Here is a 19,873-nt window from a genome sequence, read left to right on the forward strand (position 1 = left end):
AATACTAACCTAATTGACACAGTGAATAAAGGAAGCCTCTACAGAAATAAAATATTCCAAAACATTTATCTTGTTCGCAACAAGGCACTAAAGTAAAACTGCAAAGGGTCACATTGCCTTCGGAAAGTATTCAGACCCCTTGACTTTTTCCACATATTGTCACTTTACAGCCTTATTCTAAAATTGATTTAAAAAAATCTACACACAACATCTACACACACAAAAATATATACACACAATACCCCATAACGACAAAGTGAAAACAGGTTTTTAGAATCTTATGCAAATATATTAAAAATAAAAAACAGTAATACCTTATTTACATTAATATTTTGACCCTTTGCTCTGTGACTCGAAATTGAGCTTAGTTGCATCCTGTTTCCATTGATCATCCTTGATATGTTTCTACAACTTGATTGGACATGATTTGGAAAGGCAAACACCTGTCTATATAAGGTCCCACAGTTGTCAGTGTATGTCAGAACAAAAACCAAGCAATGAGGTCGAAGGAATTGTCCGTAGAGCTCAGAGACAGGATTGTGTTGAGGCATAGATATGGGGAAGGGTACCAAAACATTTCTGAAGGTCCCCAAGAACACAGTGGCCTTCCTCATTCTTAAATGGAAGAAGTTTGGAACCCCCAAGATTCTTCCAGCTGGTCGCCTGGCCAAACTGAGCAATAAGAGGAGAAGGGCCTTGGTCAGGGAGATGACCAGAACCTGATGTTCAATCTGACAGAGCTCTAGAGATCCTCTGTGTAGATGGGAGAACCTTCCAGTAGGACAACCATCTCTGCACCACTTCACCAATCAGGCCTTTACGGAGTGACCAGACGGAAGTCAATCCTCAGTAAAAGGTACATGACAGCCCTCTTGGAGTTTGACAAAAGGCACCTAAAGACTCTCAGACCATGAGAAACAAGATTTTATGTTCTGATGAAACCAAGATTGGCCTGAATGCCAAGCGTCACATCTGGAGAAAACCTGGCACCATCCCTAAGGTGAAGCATGGTGGTGGCAGCATCATGCTGTGGGGATGTTTTTCAGCGGCAGGGCAACTTCAAACAGCCAAGACAATGCAGGAGTGGCTTGGGTTAAGTCTCTGAACGTCCTTGGGTGGCCCAGCCAGAGCCCGGACTTGAACCCGATCGAACATCTCTGGAGAGACCTGAAAATTGTTGTGCAGCAACGCTCACCATCTAACCTGACAGAGCTTGAAAGGATCTGCATAGAAGAATGGGAGGAACTTTCCAATTACAGTTGTGCCAAGCTTGTAGTGTCATACCCAAGAAGACGTGAGGCTGTAATCGCTGCCAAAGGTGCTTCAACAAAGTACATAGTATGTAAATGTGATATTTCATTTTTTTTTTTATAAATTAGCAAAAATGTCAAAAACTTTGATTTTGCTCTCTCATTATGGTGTATTTTGTGTTATTAATCAATTTTAGAATAACAAAATATGGAACATTTCAAGGGGTCTGAATACTTTCCGAAGGCACAGTATGTTTGGAACAGATCCAATACAACATATTACTGAGTACCACTCTCCATATTTTCAAGCATAGTGGTGGCTGCATCGTGTTATCGGTATGCTTGAAATCGTTAAGGACTAGGAGATTTTTTCAGGATAAAAAAGAAACGGAATGGAGCAAATCACAGGTAAAATCTTAACGGAAAACCTGGTTCAGTCTGCTTTCCACCCGACACTGGGAGATGAATTCACCTTTCAGCAGGACAGTAACCTAAATCATAAGGCCAAATCCACGCTGTAGTTACTTCCAAAGAAGACATTAAATGTTTGTGAGTGGCTGCGTTACAGTTTTAACTTAAATCTGCTTGAAAATCTATGGCAAGACTTGGAAATGGTTGTCTAGTAATGATCAACAACCAATTTCACAGAGCATGAAGAATTTTGAAAAGATTCTGACATGCATTGACTCATGGGTGTGAATACTTATGGAAATAAGATAATTATGTATTTCATTTTCTATAAATTTACATGCATTTCTAAAAACATGTTTTCAATTTTTCATCATGTGGTATTGTGCATGATTTAAAAAAACACAATTTAAATTCAGGCTGTAACACAACATAATGTGGAATACGTGAAGGGGTATGAATACTTTCTGAAGGCACTGTATATGGGGATATTCTGGCATGCAGGATAAAGCAAAGCATTAGTTCCGTTCTCACCGCACAGACCCGTCCCACCCTGGTGTAAACAGCCTTGTTAACCCCCTCTGCGTTTGTCCCTCTCTCCGTGAAGAAGAAGTAGACCTTGTCATCATCCCTGTCATTGTTATCAGGAATCACCACCGACCCAATAAACTTAGGTTCTGGAGGAAAGATGACAGTTTCAGAAAGAGAAGTTGAAAGTGACCATGTAATGTAATTAACCTTTCCAGTACAAAGTTCACTGTGCTGTCCTGGAAATGTCACGCAATCTACTTTTATTCAACTATATTTAGGCTAGAAAGCATATACACTGAGTGTACAAAACATCAAGAACACCTGCTCTTTCCATGACATAGACTGACCAGGTTTATCCAGGTGAGTGCAGTGTAGATGAATGGGAGGAGACAGGTTAAAGAAGGATTTTGAAGCCTTGAGCCAAACGAGACATCGATTGTGTATGTGTCAGTGGAGGCTGCTGAGGGGAGGACAGCTCATACCAGATAATGGAATGGAATCAAACACGTTCCAGCCATTACACTCCATTCCAGCCAGGTAAGTGTGCCATTCAGAGGGTGAACTCAATATTAGGAAGGTGTTCCTAAAGCTTGGTATACTCAGAGTATACTGTGTAGTTTGTGAAAAAGGTACTGTTGCTATTATTATTGTAAATACATGTTTAATCCTCCGTTGTTAAGACAATGGAAAGGTACAATTCTTTATTATCTAAATGTTGAAAGTGTGTGGGCGACAGAGAGAAACAAAATGGTGCAGTTTGAGGCCAAGTGGCAGAGAGTGATACAGGCGCTGGAGATGGGGGTGTGAGCATGTGGGTCTGGGCAGGTGTGATGTCATTTATGTTTGTGTGACATTGTCGTTTGTATGTGTATGTTCTGTAATGTTTAAAAAAATGTAATAACATCGTTAAAAAAATGAAATACATGTTTAAGTATTCAGTGTATCCATTTGGGAAAATTAAAAAAGTGTTAAAAGTTTTAAAAACCACTTACTTTAAGAGAACTTGTATCAACATAAGCAAATAGGAAATTCCCCATGTCACAGAGATTCAATAGGGACTACACCATCATTTCTGCTGTTAATTAAGAGAGAATTCTGCTCACGCAATTGTTATTTGTGAAATAAGGTAAGCTATGACTTTACTGTGTTTTTGATGAACCCTCAGACTGAAATGTTAAAGGTAGGCATATGATATGTAGAATTCGACATTACCTGGTTGCTCAAATTCTAAAATGTTCACCTAATTTCAGTTTAAAAGTGTAGAGAATCATTGTACAATCTAAACTGATGGGAAAATATTTTCAATTACCCCAAATGTCTTATTTTCAGCTGTTTGAAGCTGGTGTACAAAAGAGCAAAAATAAGTAAAAGCTCAATTTAAGGACCAGGAGAAGCATAGAAATATCACATGTAGAATGGGTCTACCACTTATCACACTTGCTTTCAATGAAAGATATATGAAAGATATATCAATCACACTTCTATGTGAATTTGGTTGTGTCGCCACAAAGCTACATACTGGACCTCTTCAGTATGTAGTATGTAGTTATTCAGAAGTTAAACATGTTTCAGGCCTAAAAGTTCATGGTTCATTTTTAATTTGTTTCCTCGTTGGGGGCAGCAGGTATCCTAGGGGTTAGAGTGTTGGGCCAGTAACCAGATGGTTGCTAGATAAAATCCCAGACCTGACAAGGTAAAAATCTGTCATTCTTCCCCTGAACAACAGTAACCCACTGTTCCTAGGCCGTCATTGTAAGTAAAAATGTGTTCTTAACTGACTTGCCTAGTTAAATAAAACAATTGGAAAGGCATTCATGCCTATTGAATACTGCAGGTGCTGCATTGTAAGAGCATCTATATAGCATATATAGTATCCAATCCTACAGTACAAATTCCTTGAAAAGAACCCATGTTGCTAACGGTTGTGGTGAGACTGTATACGTTGAAGCCGTGGGATCAGATGGAGCCAAGATCGGGCTGGTAATTCACTATTGAGACATATGAAAGTTTGCTACAAAAAAAGGGATGGTTACAGTTACTCTCTTCACATGAATATGTTCTTCAAAAATGTATTGACAATAATCACAGTGTACTGGTCAGATTTGTATTTTTTTTACATTTGATGTTGTCCTGGTGGTAAATGGAACAATCTGGAAACCTGATGAATAACTAAATCAATACAATTTAATTTAAGTAATTTCAGCATATTATTATCTACATCGGAGGCTTTCATCGCATCATTAGATTATCAAAACTGCTGTCTAGTATCTGATTATATGTAACTTTCCTCATTGTATTAATCATTGTTATATATGAATTAGGAATATAAATCCAATACTGCATAACATTGTACTTCTAAATATGATGTTCAATTGCATTTTCATTTTCTACAGTATTTTCTTTGATTTGCCATTTTTTTTGTTTCATTTTAAAAAGGACTTTGATTTTACAGCTGAAAAACCATGAATTGTATGTTTTATACTCTGTGAAATAGAATAAATCAGCACATGGTGTAACGATTTTTGTCGTCGGATGAAGAGCAGTCAGACCAATGCGCAGCGTGGTAAGTGTTCATATTATATTTATTAGAACAGAAACACTAAACAAAATAACAAAGAGAAGAACCGAAAACGAAACAGTCCTGTAATGTGCAGCAACACAATACAGAAAACAACTTTCCACAAAACCAACATGGAAAATGGCAACAGAAATAGGCGCCCCAATCAGAGACAACGAGAAACAGCTGTCTCTGATTGGGAACCAATTCAGGCCACCATAAACCTACATACCCCTAGACCATACAAAATCCCCATAGATAAACAAAAACCCTAGACAAGACAAACCCTAGACAATACAAAAACCAAAACAAACCACCCTTGTCACACCCTGACCTAACCAAAAAATAAAGAAAAGAAAATATAACTAAGGTCACGTCCGTGACACATGGAATATTCTAGCTGTGTGTGTTTCCTTGAAATTCTCTGGTAAATTCAGACCCTTCGCTGGTAAGTATCTGGATGTAGCCACAGCTCAAGGAAAGTTATTAATAATTAAAAAATATTTAAACCATATAACTCAAAATGGTACATAGCAGGGATGTACTGTGTTATAGCCCACCGTGTTTTCAACTTGAGTATTGATTATAATTTGCATCAAGCCTACTTTGTCTCTGACTTGTCCGATCTGTTTTTGAAAAAAAGGTGTGACGTGAAGTCATGTAGAGATGGATAAGAATCTAAGCAGCTAGAAATCTTTATAGGGGCAGACAAATAGAGTGCGAGGTGCATAAAAAAGGGTTCCAAAAAGGTTATTTGGCTGTCCACATAAGAGAGCTATTTTTGGTTCCAGGTAGAACCCTTTTTGGTTCCAGGTAAGACTCTTTTGGGTTTCATGTAGAAGCCACTGTTGAAAGGGTTCTACATGGAACCCAATAGGGTTATATCTGGAACCAAAAGGGTTCTACCTGGAACAAAAAGCTGACAAGGATTCTCCTTTGGGGACAGCTACAGAACCATTTTAGCTTCCAGATAGAACCACTTCGGTAGCACTTTAAAAAAAAAGATTGGAGATCAAACAGAGAGTAATAATGAGATAACCATAAATGCCCAGCCACTGACCGTTGAGCTGTTGTCTGTCGTCTCTCTCAGTGCGTGTGTAGCTCTGGTTGTTCAGTCGACACAAAGCTGCGTCATTCTCCCAGTAGTCTGTGTACAGGCCAATATACAGCTCTCCTCCTAACAAACACACAAGAAGCATATAAACCAGATGTTTCACCAGAGCAAAGTTTTACACTTCTGATTTTTCACACAAACATACAATGAATAACAAAATTACAATCAATTGCAAATGTTAGTGATTTTGGGAAACTGTTTGGTTATTTATCACAATCTATACTTTATTTCCACATGGTGGCAGCATTGTGCTAAAACTAAACCTGCCTCTGAGCACTGTGCAAAATACTCAGTAACAGCAATTCTACAAGACTAGAGTACGAGTCTTGAAAAGAGTTAGGGTTAGTGTGCCTGACTGAGACAGAGAGACAACTGGGAGAAGAACATACTGTATCATGAAACGCAAAATAAGGTAGAAAGTGAAAGAACAGAAGTGAAAATGCGTTGCATTATGTGTTAGGTATTCTTACTGTCCAGAGTGGATGTAACGGGGCTGTTGTGGTTGTAGGGACATCTCCCTCTGCCGCTCTCTACACTCTGCTCCTCCAGCTCAAACTGCCTGACCTGAGGACCAAAAAGTAGCAGTGAGAACACACACGCATGCTGACACATGCACACACAGCGACATCCCTGAGCTTGACCTTAGCCATAGCGTGCCTGGTGTCAGAGGAAGATTCTTTGTTTTTCCTGATGCTGTTGTCACAGGTCCTCTCAGACTGACAGTGGATTATATCAACTAAACTAACTCACAGCCCAAACAAACACACTCCCTCAGAGGACACACAAACTACCTCTAAGTACCAACTCCCTCTTTCTCTATTTCTCTACCTCTCTTCTCTCTCTCTCTCTCACTCTCGCTTCTCTCTGTTTCTCAGAAGACACATAAACTAACTGCCAGTATGCTACCATAAAATGTAAAATGTCAACATTTTACCTACAGATTCCATATTACTGTATCTCATATTACTGTATCTCATATTACTGTATCTCATATTACTGTATCTCATATGACTGTATCTCATATTACTGTATCTCATATGACTGTATCTCATATTACTGTATCTCATATGACTGTATCTCATATGACTGTATCTCATATTACTGTATCTCATATTACTGTATCTCATATGACTGTATCTCATATGACTGTATCTCATATGACTGTATCTCATATGACTGTATCTCATATTACTGTATTGACTGTATTTTCATTATTTAAAAAAACAAATGTATTATTTGTGCAGTTCTTTATTAACATTTTTGTTATTTGTTACATTTGACTGTTTAAAATCTAGCATTACTAGAACCTTTTCTGAAATTGAGACAGATATATAGTATTGAATAAATATATTGAACAATCTCTTTCATCATTTCGTTAAACAATAAAAGCTCATTTACCAACATTTCTTAAAATGGATATATAGCATTTTAGAAAAAAACTCATAATTTATGTCACTCCTTGTGTATCTCTTTGTTTCACTGTCAGGTGAATAAACAAACTCCCCTTCTCTCTCTCTCTCAGGAGACACAAATGGACCAGTGTATGTGTTGCAGTATTTACAGATCATTTAAGAAAGACTGCATGTATCTTAAAGAACAGATGACGAGACAGAGCCAAACCAGCAGCATGTCCTTCTAAATGTGTTTCTACATGTATTAGGTTCACCACCCCGTTCACAAAGATGTTTGTCCCTACAACCAGTGAGTCACGTGGCCGTGGCTTGTTACATCAAGCAGACAGACAGGTATCCAGTTACTGTTCCCTCGAACGTTAGAATGTGTAAAACGAGTGACCTAAGCAAAAAACATCCAGTCATTGGCAGTCCTGTGGGCAAAAACAGCTTGTTGATGAGATGTCAAAGGAGAATGGCAAAAAGTACAACAATGGTGAGCAGAACGACATCTTGGAACTCACAACTCGTTGGTCCTTGTTACGGATGGGCTATTTCAGCAGACAACCACACCGGGTTCCACTCCTATCCATAGCCGCGGGAACTAGGGGTGCTCAGGGTGCTGTAGCACCCCCTGAAAAAATATAATTATATATTGTGATATTTTACACTCCAATTCTCATACCTCTCCAACAGATCCTCAGATTACGCAATCTTGATTGCACTCCACACTGCTCTTTCCCACCTGGACAAAAGGAACACTTATGTGAGAATGCTGTGCATTGACTACAGCTCAGCATTCAACACCATAGTGCCCTCCAAGCTCATCACTAAACTAAAGACCATGGGATTAAACACCTCCCTCTGCAAATGGATCCTGGACTTCCTGATGGGCCGCCCCCAGGTGGTGAGGGTACGCAACAACACATCTGCCATGCTGACCCTCAACACGGGGGCCCCTAAGTGGTGCGCGCTTAGTCCCTTCCTGTACTTCTTGTTCACTCACAACTGTATGACCACGCACGACTCCAACACCATCATTAAGTTTGCAGATGACAACAACGGTGGTAGAACCTGATCACTGACGACGATGAGACAGTCTGCAAGGAGAAGGTCAGAGATTTTGCAGTGTGATGCCAGGACAACAATTTCTCCTTCAACTTCAGCAATACAAAAGAGCTGATCGTGGACTACAGGAAATTAAGTGTGGAGCACGCCCCCATCCACATCGACGGGGCTGTAGTGGAGCAGGTCGAGAGCTTCAAGTTCTTTTGTTCCCACATCACTAAGGAATTATCATTGTCCACACACATCAACACAGTCATGAAGAGGGCAACGCCTCTACCCCCTCAGAATGGTGAAAAGGGCCCTCAGATCCTCAAAAAGTTCTACAGCTGCACAATTGAGAGCATCTTGACTGGCTGTATCATCGCTTGGTATGGCAACTGCTTGGCATCTGACCTCAAGGTGCTACAGAGGGTAGTGAATACAGCCCAGCACATCACTGGGCCTAGCTTCCTGCCATCCAGGACCTTCTTGCCATCCAGGACCTCTGTCAACGACTCCAACCACCCAAGTCATTGACTGTTCCCTCTGCTACCATACGGCAAGCGGTACCGATGCACCAAGTCTGGAACGAATAGGACACTGAACAGCTTCTACCCCACTTCTACCCCCAAGTCATGTTTAATGAGCTGAAATGAAAGATCCCAGACATTTTCCATAAGCACAAAAGCTTATTTCTCTCAAATGTTGTGTACAAATTTGTTTACATCCCTGTTAGTGAGCATTTTTTCTTTGCCAAGATAATCCATCCACCTGACAGGTCTTGCATATCAAGAAAATTATTAAACAGCATGCTCGTTACACAGATGCACCTTGTGCTGGGGACAATAAAAGGCCACTCTAAAATGTGCAGTTTTGTCACAAAACACAATGCCACAGATGTCTGAAGTTTTCTCTACCATAAGCTGTCTACAACGGAGTTTTAGAGAATTTGGCAGTACATCCAACCTTCCTCACAACCGCAGACCAATTGTATGGCGTTGTGTGGGCGAGTGGTTTGCTGATGTCTACATTGTGAACAGAGTGCCCCATGGTGGCGGTGGGGTTATGGTATGGGCAGGCATAAGCTATGGACAACGAACACAATTGCATTTTATCGATGGCAATTTGAATGCACAGCGATACCGTGACGAGATCCGGAGGCCCATTTTTTTTAAGGTGTCTGTGACCAACAGATGCATTTCTGTATTCCTAGTCATGTGAAATCCATAGATTTGGGCCTAATGAATTTATTTAAATTGACTCATTTGCTTATATGAACTTATATGAACTGTTACTCAGTAAAATCCTTGAAATTGTTACGTGTTGCATTTATATTTTTGTTCATTATATTTAGGTAAAGAGTTAACCAATAGCTACCCAGACTATCTGCATTGACCCTTTTTGCACTCATCACATGTTTATTATCAATCCTGTTGCCTAGTCACTTTATCCCTACGTATATGTACATATCTACCCCAATTACCACGTACCCCTGCACATCGACTTGGCACTGGTGATCCGTGTATATGGCTAAGTTATCATTACTCATTTTGTATTGTTCCTTGTATTATTATTTTTCTGTTTTTCAATTTTTTATTAATCTCTGCATTGTTGGGAAGGGTACGTAAGTAAGTATTTCACTGTTACACCTGTTGTTTACGAAGCATGTGACAAATATGATTGATTTGATTTTTGTCAGGATTTTGCGTGTGCAAGAATGCTTTCTTGGCACACGTTAGGTCCCTTAATACCTTTTGAGCAACTTTCCATGCCCTGAAGAATTCAGACTATTCTGTATGCAAAGGGGGTCCCACCCGGTACTAGATGGGTGTACCTAATAAACTGACCATTGAGTGTATATCAGCCCCATTAGTAACTCCAAGTCAACAAACAACCCTCCCAACCCTGCTCACCTGTCCTGTGTGTCCCACCCTTATTTTGGCACAGTGAGGGTTAAATGCTCCTGTTCCGCAGGCCAACAGGTGGGTGGTGTTAAACCGATGCAGCACCTTGATGTAGTTAGCACACTCTGGCTGTAGGGAGAGAGAGAGGGCAGGGAGGGAGGGAGGGAGACGGCAGGGAGGGAGGAAGGGAGGGAGGGAGGGAGGGAGGGAGGGAGGGAGGGAGGGAGGGAGGGCGGGACGGATGGATGGATGGACAAGAAGGAGGGAGGGAGGGAGGGAGGGAGGGAGGGAGGGAGGGAGGGAGGGAGGGAGGGAGGGAGGGAGGGAGGGAGGGAGGGCGGGCGGGACGGATGGATGGATGGACAAGAAGGAGGGAGGAAGGGAGAGTGGTTAGGTATGTATTTGTAGGGTAAACTATGACACATTACATTTTTGAATAAATTACGGAGTGCTACAAATGTAGAATGATCAGATGATGTTACCTTCTCTCTGCCTTTCATCAGACAATCTTCTACCTGTGACACAGAGCTGGCCCAGTCGATCTGTGGTGACATGACAATACATAACACACCAACACGTGCATATCCACATGCACACACATGCTCACTCACTCACTAACTCACTCACTCACTCACTCACTCACTCACTCACTCACTCACTCACTCACTCACTCACTCACTCACTCACTCACACATGCACAATGTACTGTATGTCTGTTAGACTGGTGTGCAGCATAACATGTTGTGTCCGTTTATGTAAAGAATGAAGGGCAAATGGTCCCCATAACCATCAGTATCATCCTCAGTGTCTGCCCTAGTAAACATAGTGTCTTTGTAAGGGTCAAGTTAGGACACAGCAGCATGCTTGTGTTGAAAACAGTAGCACTAAATCCCTCTCTATCATCATTAAAGATACTATCTCATCAGTGATACAAGATACACATTTTTTACAAAAATAATAATCTCCATTACCTAATAATAATGACTCAGTAGGAAATGGACAATAATTATCGCATTATTTTCTCTACATTACAGATATGTTCCATAGTCAGTTATCCTGCCTTTTATGTCATTGTCTAACGTAATTAAACAGAATTAAAGCTAATAACACCTCATTATAACACACTCAACTATTTCTTCAACCACCGCAAGGAAACAGTCGGACCTGACAGCCATTGTTACACGTATATAGGGCTGGAGAAGTACTAGTAATACGGAGACAATTCCACCTAGCCTATCGGAGGTTAAGGGGGCAGACCTGGCATATGGCAGTATCTCTTTCCTCTCTGTGTCCAGCTGTGTGCTCTTTATGGAAAGACTCCTTGGTAATATAATGAAGATGCACAAACACATACACTCTGTTTAGGTAACCTAATGACCTGGAGGGGTAAGAGTTCAAATCCCCTCCACACATGAAAAGACAGACTGACAGACAGACAGGCCTACAGTACCTCTCTGTGTTGGTGGTTAACTCTCTCCAGGCTGAGGGAGTACAGGATGTTTTTAGCCCCTACATACAGCCTTTCATGGGCCTCGTCCAACAGCATGGTCTGGGGCTTCAGGGAGGAACCTGGTCCCTGAAACACCCACGTCCTGTTCAGATCCCATAGCTCTGGACAGGGAGAGAGAAGAAAGAGAGAGAAAGTGGAGAGGGGAAGAAAGAGAGACGGGAGAGAGAGACAGAGAGGGAGAGAGAGAGGGGAGAGAGAGAGAGACAGAGAGATAGAGAGATGGGAGAGAGAGAGGGAGATGGGGAGAGAGAGAGGGGAGAGAGAGATGGGGAGAGAGAGAGAGAGAGAGAGAGAGAGAGAGAGAGGGGAGAGAGAGAGAGAGCGAGATGGGAGAGAGAGAGCGAGAGAGAGAGAGAGAGAGAGAAAGATAGAGAGACTATTACAAATCTATAGGCCCACTGACACAGCTCTAAAGCCTGTAGGCCCACAGAACCAGCTTTTAAAGTTACACAACCAGTAAGATACAGTGGTGCCCACATGATCGAAGGCTTGTAAAATGTGAAAAATGTAACCACTTTATATCTGAAAACTGCACTTAGTGTAATAGCATACCTCCAAGCACTTTAACCAACATTACGTAAAAGAAGAGCGCCTGTGATGAATGTTAATTTTTTTCACTGGCTATTTAGCATCAGCATAACAAATTGCACACCCTAAAGTGCTTTGTCCATCTCTCTGTGTGTGTGTGTGTGTGTGTGTGTGTGTGTGTGTGTGTGTGTGTGTGTGTGTGTGTGTGTGTGTGTGTGTGTGTGTGTGTGTGTGTGTGTGTGTGTGTGTGTGTGTGTGTGTGTGTGTGTGTGTGTGTGTGTGTGTGTGTGTGCGTGTTTTAAAGCTGAGCAATTACCTTGTCGTATAGATTCCTAGAAGCTGCCCCAAACAACACTGTCTCCTACATGGTTCAAATGTTGTTGTATCATATGTTATGAACTTGAAGATACTAATCAGGAAGAACACTAGTCACATCCCAAAGCTTCTCCCAGAAGAGCATTGGTAAGAACTCAGATGTAATGTCTGGGAAAGATGTTGTGATTGCTGAATGGGATATTTGATCCTCACAGCCCAGCCTATCAGCTGTCTCGAGGGGAGGAAGTCATTTAATCAGACAGGAAACGGAACTGTTGTCTTTATCTGACCTTGGGTAGTGGTTGCCCTTAGGCACAGATCTAGGATCAGCTTACAGTCCTCAAATCCTAACTTGAACCATTGGGAGAATAATTTAAAACGGGCTTTAGATCAGTTTCTAGGCGGGGATTTCTTCCTTCTGCCTTTATCTCTAAGTTTTATTTAGCCTATTTATGTATCTAAAAGAGGAAACAGTGTGTCACTAGACCGTGAGTTTGATTCGGAGGGTGAAGTTTAATAATGACTGAACACATGGGTCACGCACACACGCACACACACACACACACACACACACACACACACACACACACACACACACACACACATTTTCCATTTTCCCTCTAATCAAACCTGTCAGGTCTGCCTTCGATCATGTCTACAGCTCTGGAGCCCAGGTCTGAGGGTGAAGGACCAGAGCCAGGAGCTACAGCCCCAGCGAGGGTCACTTCCTGTGGGCTGTGGTGGGTTGCATGCCCTGTGCCCTAGAGCACGACTGGATGTCCTTGTGGACGATGAGACAGAGTCTGGAGTGTGTTAGGAAACCCCCTAAAGCTTTGTAGAGTCATGCACAGCAGTCCAGGACACGGGTGGTTTATATGATCAAATGAGACTCTCTATTTGTATTCCTCGCTTTCCCAAATTGGAGCTGCCATTTTCTCTTGCCCAGAAGAGAGGAGAATACTCCTGGCTACCATAACCACCACCTCCCCTACCTGTCTCCTCAGACGTAACTTCTCTGGAGCTGTATGTCAAGACTTAAGTGACTGACAGTGTTTCAGGAAGGGGGTTCTGCGATTTGTTATTTCAGCATCTGTGTGTTTTTAGTAGCATTACATCTACTACAGTATTAGATGTCTCGGTAGAGACCAATAGATTTGGTTTATTTTTCTGGTTTTAGATTTCTCTGGTAGATCCAGTCTGTTTGTTTTGCTAGCATTAGAGATCTGTGTGGTAGAAACAGAGGGAAGGTTTGTTTTAAGAGGTATTAGATCTCTAGGTGCTGTTAGGATTGAGATTAGTCTGATTGTTTTGGTAGCGTCATTGATCTCAAACAGTGTATGTGTGTATGTGTTTTAAAAAAAACGTTGCCGTTAGATCTCTATGGTATAGACAGAGGGGATATGGTGGTGCTGATATGCCAGTGCCCAGACACGCTTCCTGTAATGATCTAAACCAGGCAGTCACAGCTCTTAAAAGGCATGCACTGAGCACGCATTCAAGCACACACTCACACATACACGCCTGCACGCACGCATACACTCCTGCACTCACACATACACACACATGCAATCACACATACACCTGCACGCACGCACACGTACACACAGATGCATGCAGGCACACATGGCACGCAAACACACATACGTGGCGCTCACACACACAAGTGGGGTGCACTCACACACCTCCAGATGTAACACACTATGGAATGTGTAATGCTTCAGCTGACGATAACAAGGACAGGCGTGTAGTGGAGCAGGAGGGAGTTTAACATTCACTGAGGGAATGAATGGGAACTGAATGGGATAAGTTAACATCCACTGAGGGAATGAATGGGAACTGAATGGGATAAGTTAACATCCACTGAGGGAATGAATGGGAACTGAATGGGATAAGTTAACATTCACTGAGGGAATGATGGGAACTGAATGGGATAAGTTAACATTCACTGAGGGAATGATGGGAACTGAATGGGATAAGTTAACATTCACTGAGGGAATGAATGGGAACTGAATGGGATAAGTTAACATTCACTGAGGGAATGATGGGAACTGAATGGGATAAGTTAACATTCACTGAGGGAATGAATGGGAACTGAATGGGATAAGTTAACATTCACTGAGGGAATGATGGGAACTGAATGGGATAAGTTAACATTCACTGAGGGAATGATGGGAACTGAATGGGATAAGTTAACATTCACTGAGGGAATGATGGGAACTGAATGGGATAAGTTAACATTCACTGAGGGAATGATGGGAACTGAATGGGATAAGTTAACATTCACTGAGGGAATGATGGGAACTGAATGGGATAAGTTAACATTCACTGGACCAAATGCCCTTCATATTGATAACAGTGTTGTTGGTGTTGATGATACGGATTAAAGTGACAAACTCTGATAACAAAAATTATAATGGTGATGAATCATGATGGTGATGGTGATAATGAAATGACAGGACTTGACTTGAGTGAATTAAATATGAAGAGTGTATTTCCAAAACGGTATAACCACCGATTTTTCACATTTGGGATTTTTCATCTGAAATGATGGCTTACAGGTACCTTCATGTGTGTCTAAAATACTACAGCTTTTTCATTCATAGAGTGTAAATGTGCATGCTATATATCCATTGTTCCATTGTTCAGCTTTATATTTGACTGTGTCATGTGGTTGTCTTACCAAGCTATCTTAAAATGAATGCACTTACTGTACGTCACTCTAGATAATAGCATCTGATACATGACTAAAATGTAAAATGTAAATGTTTTACATACAGATCTCATATTAGATACTTTTTCTAAACTCTTAACACAGCAACACACCTACATCACACAATTAGCCAAATAGTTAATTCAAAATACAAACAACGTTTCTTACATACTCTAACTCCATCAAAACACAGTAAACCTGACTGAATATCGAATCGTTCTGTCAAAACACAGTAAACCCGACTCAATATCGAATCATTCTGTCAAAACACAGTAAACCCGACTCAATATCGAATCATTCTGTCAAAACACAGTAAACCCGACTCAATATCGAATCATTCTGTCAAAACACAGTAAACCTGACTCAAAATCGAATCATTCTGTCAAAACACAGTAAACCCGACTCAATATCGAATCATTCTGTCAAAACACAGTAAACCCGACTCAATATCGAATCATTCTGTCAAAACACAGTAAACCCGACTCAATATCGAATCATTCTGTCAAATCACAGTAAACCCGACTCAATATCTTATCATTCTGTCAAAACACAGTAAACCCGACTCAATATCGAATCATTCTGTCAAAACACAGTAAACCCGACTCAATATCGAATCATTCTGTCAAAACACAGTAAACCCGACTCAATATCGAATCATTCTGTCAAAACACAGTAAACCCGACTCAATATCGAATCATTCTGTCAAAACACAGTAAACCCGACTCAATATCGAATCATTCTGTCAAAACACAGTAAACCCGACTCAATATCGAATCATTCTGTCAAAACACAGTAAGCCCGACTCAGTATCGAATCATTCTGTCAAAACACAGTAAACCCGACTCAATATCTAATCATTCTGTCAAAACACAGTAAACCCGACTCAGTATCGAATCATTCTGTCAAAACACAGTAAACCCGACTCAATATCGAATCATTCTGTCAAAACACAGTAAACCCGACTCAATATCGAATCATTCTGCCAAAACACAGAAAACCCGACTCAATATCGAATCATTCTGTCAAAACACAGTAAACCCGACTCAATATCGGATCATTCTGTCAAAACACAGTAAACCCGACTCAATATCGGATCATTCTGTCAAAACACAGTAAACCCGACTCAATATCGAATCATTCTGTCAAAACACAGTAAACCCAACTCAATATCGAATCATTCTGTCAAAACACAATAAACCCAACTCAATATCGAATCATTCTGTCAAAACACAGTAAACCCGACTCAATATCGAATCATTCTGTCAAAACACAGTAAACCCGACTCAATATCGAATCATTCTGTCAAAACACAGTAAACCCGACTCAATATCGAATCATTCTGTCAAAACACAGTAAACCCGACTCAATATCGAATCATTCTGTCAAAACACAGTAAACCCGACTCAATATCGAATCATTCTGTCAAAACACAGTAAACCCGACTCAATATCGAATCATTCTGTCAAAACACAGTAAACCCGACTCAATATCGAATCATTCTGTCAAAACACAGTAAACCCGACTCAATATCGAATCATTCTGTCAAAACACAGTAAACCCGACTCAATATCGAATCATTCTGCCAAAAGACAGTAAACCCGACTCAGTATCGAATCATTCTGTCAAAAACAGTAAACCCGACTCAATATCGAATCATTCTGTCAAAACACAGTAAACCCGACTCAATATCGAATCATTCTGTCAAAACACAGTAAACCCGACTCAATATCGAATCATTCTGTCAAAACACAGTAAACCCGACTCAATATCGAATCATTCTGTCAAAACACAGTAAACCCGACTCAATATCGAATCATTCTGTCAAAACACAGTAAACCCGACTCAATATCGAATCATTCTGTCAAAACACAGTAAACCCGACTCAATATCGAATCATTCTGTCAAAACACAGTAAACCCGACTCAATACCGAATCATTCTGTCAAAACACTAGCACATGCTTTCTATCTCAGAGGAACATATAATCAATCATAGCACAACGACTTTCAAAATACTAACAGTTGATGGCTTTACAAAAACTGCATTACTTTTCATGTTTCAGTTTTACCTGCAGATAACAGATGATATGAAATCCATAGTTTTTTATAATTCAGTTTCCTTTTACTGTAAACCACTCTACATTTTTTGGTTGAGTGTCCAATGTGTGCATTTTTGTCAACATACTATCTAAAAGTGAGTATGTCATATTTACTTTATAGAATGTACAGAATGTACAGTAGAAAAAGATTGTAAGTGACAGAATTGCTGCAGTAAAAGCTTTATTAGCAACATGAAATTGCTGCCAGTGATCATCAAAAAATCCAACATACATGGCTTTTGGTTCCAGTTGTGTAAAAATAAAACACATTTACGGTAAAAAAGGTACAGAAGGGAAAAATGCAAAAATGCACAGTCCTGTTCTAATCTATACGATCTTCAGTATTTGGCCACATGTTCTCGTCCCCATCACATCTTATGTCGTCTCTCGCTATGCACCTTGGATAGAAATGCTTGGCACTCCCTGGCAGTCTTCAGCTGAGATGTCTCTGCAGCCGGCATCCAGGAGGGACATTTGATCATGTGGCTGATGATCATACACTTTCCACCTCCAGGCAGAAAATAATGACTCAATGGGGTTGAGGAAAGGCGAGTAGGGGGGAATAAAAGGGAAACCATTCTTAGATGGGCTGCAAACCAGTTTGTGATTGCATGTGAATGGTGGAATGCTACATTGTCCCATGCAATCACAAATGTCTTAATGTTTCCTCCCAGCTGTTCCCTTTCTGCTTCTGGCACCAGTTGTCGGTGGAGGTCAGCTTTCCTCTTCTCCCAGAGGGAGGAAGACGTTGTGTCCTTTAGAGGAACAAAATACAACATATGTATTTGCATTGGGACTGGTGGCCTACAGTTACTGTGGGACGTAGCAACAGTAATGATAGAAGAAGCCATTGTGAAATGTGTTACTTACCTGTTGGTTTGCTGAAAATTCCGGATAATGAAAGCCACGGTTGACCGTCTGTGATTAAGCTGGACTCTTTGACCAGCCTCTCTCAGTGATAGAACATGGTTTATCACATGGTCTATGACGGTGGCTCTTATTTCATCAGTGACAACAGCTCTTACTCTCCTTTGAACACCACCATGCATTCTTACTCCTCTCTCCCTACCTCTCCTTCTCCCTTGTCCTGGTCCAGCTACTCCTCTCCTTGGTCCAACTACTCCTCTGCCTGGTCCAGCTACTCCTCTCCCTGGTCCAACTACTCCTCTGCCTGGTCCAGCTACTCCTCTCCCTGGTCCAACTACTCCTCTGCCTGGTCCAGCTACTCCTCTCCCTGGTCCAACTACTCCTCTGCCTGGTCCAGCTACTCCTCTCCCTGGTCCAACTACTCCTCTGCCTGGTCCAGCTACTCCTCTCCCTGGTCCAACTACTCCTCTGCCTGGTCCAACTACTCCTCTCCCTGGTCCAGCTACTCCTCTCCCTGGTCCAACTACTCCTCTGCCTGGTCCAACTGCTCCTCTGCCTGGTCCAGCTACTCCTCTCCCTGGTCCAACTACTCCTCTGCCTGGTCCAGCTACTCCTCTCCCTGGTCCAACTACTCCTCTGCCTGGTCCAACTACTCCTCTGCCTGGTCCAGCTACTCCTCTCCCTGGTCCAACTACTCCTCTGCCTGGTCCAGCTACTCCTCTCCCTGGTCCAGCTACACCTCTCCCTGGTTTAACTACTTCTCTGCCTGGTCCAACTGCTCCTCTGCCTGGTCCAGCTACTCCTCTCCCTGGTCCAACTACTCCTCTGCCTGGTCCAACTACTCCTCTGCCTGGTCCAGCTACTCCTCTCCCTGGTCCAACTACTCCTCTGCCTGGTCCAACTACTCCTCTGCCTGTTCCAGCTACTCCTCTCCCTAGTCCAACTACTCCTCTGCCTGGCCCAGCTACTCCTCTCCCTGGTCCAACTACTCCTCTGCCTGTTCCAACTACTCCTCTGCCTGGTCCAGCTACTCCTCTCCCTGGTCCAACTACTCCTCTGCCTGGTCCAACTACTCTCCCTGGTCCAACTACTCCTCTGCCTGGTCCAACTACTCCTCTGCCTGGTCCAACTACTCCTCTCCCTGGTCCAACTACTCCTCTCCCTGGTCCAACTATTCCTCTACCTGGTCCAGCTACTCCTCTCCCTGGTCAAACTACTCCTCACCCTGGTCCAACTACTCCTCTCCCTGGTCCAACTACTCCTCTCCCTGGTCCAACTATTCCTCTACCTGGTCCAGCTACTCCTCTCCCTGGTCTAACTACTCCTCACCCTGGTCCAACTACTCCTCTGCCTGGTCCAGCTACTCCTCTGCCTGGTCCAGCTACTCCTCTCCCTGGTCCAACTACTCCTCTGCCTGGTCCAGCTACTCCTCTGCCTGGTCCAGCTACTCCTCTCCCTGGTCCAACTACTCCTCTGCCTGGTCCAACTACTCCTCTGCCTGGTCCAACTACTCCTCTCCCTGGTCCAACTACTCCTCTCCCTGGTCCAACTACTCCTCTACCTGGTCCAGCTACTCCTCTCCCTGGTCCAACTACTCCTCACCCTGGTCCAGCTACTCCTCTCCCTGGTCCAACTACTCCTCAC

The 19,873-nt window shown here is 42.2% G+C and overlaps 1 protein-coding gene across 3 annotated transcripts in view; it reads right to left on the reverse strand.

Moving 5' to 3' along the window:
* The window catches only part of LOC129862418 (semaphorin-3E-like), a 58,397-nt gene that overhangs the window by 17,376 nt on the left and 21,148 nt on the right, over positions 1–19,873 (reverse strand). For 2 of the 3 annotated variants that reach the window (XM_055934081.1, XM_055934080.1), the window contains exons 2-7: positions 11,653–11,813; positions 10,685–10,744; positions 10,212–10,331; positions 6,331–6,424; positions 5,807–5,923; positions 2,193–2,335 (exon numbers count right to left, since the gene is read on the reverse strand). In XM_055934081.1, coding sequence (XP_055790056.1) covers positions 2,193–2,335; positions 5,807–5,923; positions 6,331–6,424; positions 10,212–10,331; positions 10,685–10,744; positions 11,653–11,813 — 695 coding nt within the window. The remainder of the gene's footprint in view (positions 1–2,192; positions 2,336–5,806; positions 5,924–6,330; positions 6,425–10,211; positions 10,332–10,684; positions 10,745–11,652; positions 11,814–19,873) is intronic. The other variant, XM_055934082.1, reaches the window with a different exon arrangement.

The sequence above is a fragment of the Salvelinus fontinalis genome, chromosome 9, assembly GCF_029448725.1.
Source record: "Salvelinus fontinalis isolate EN_2023a chromosome 9, ASM2944872v1, whole genome shotgun sequence".
NCBI lineage: Eukaryota > Metazoa > Chordata > Actinopteri > Salmoniformes > Salmonidae > Salvelinus > Salvelinus fontinalis.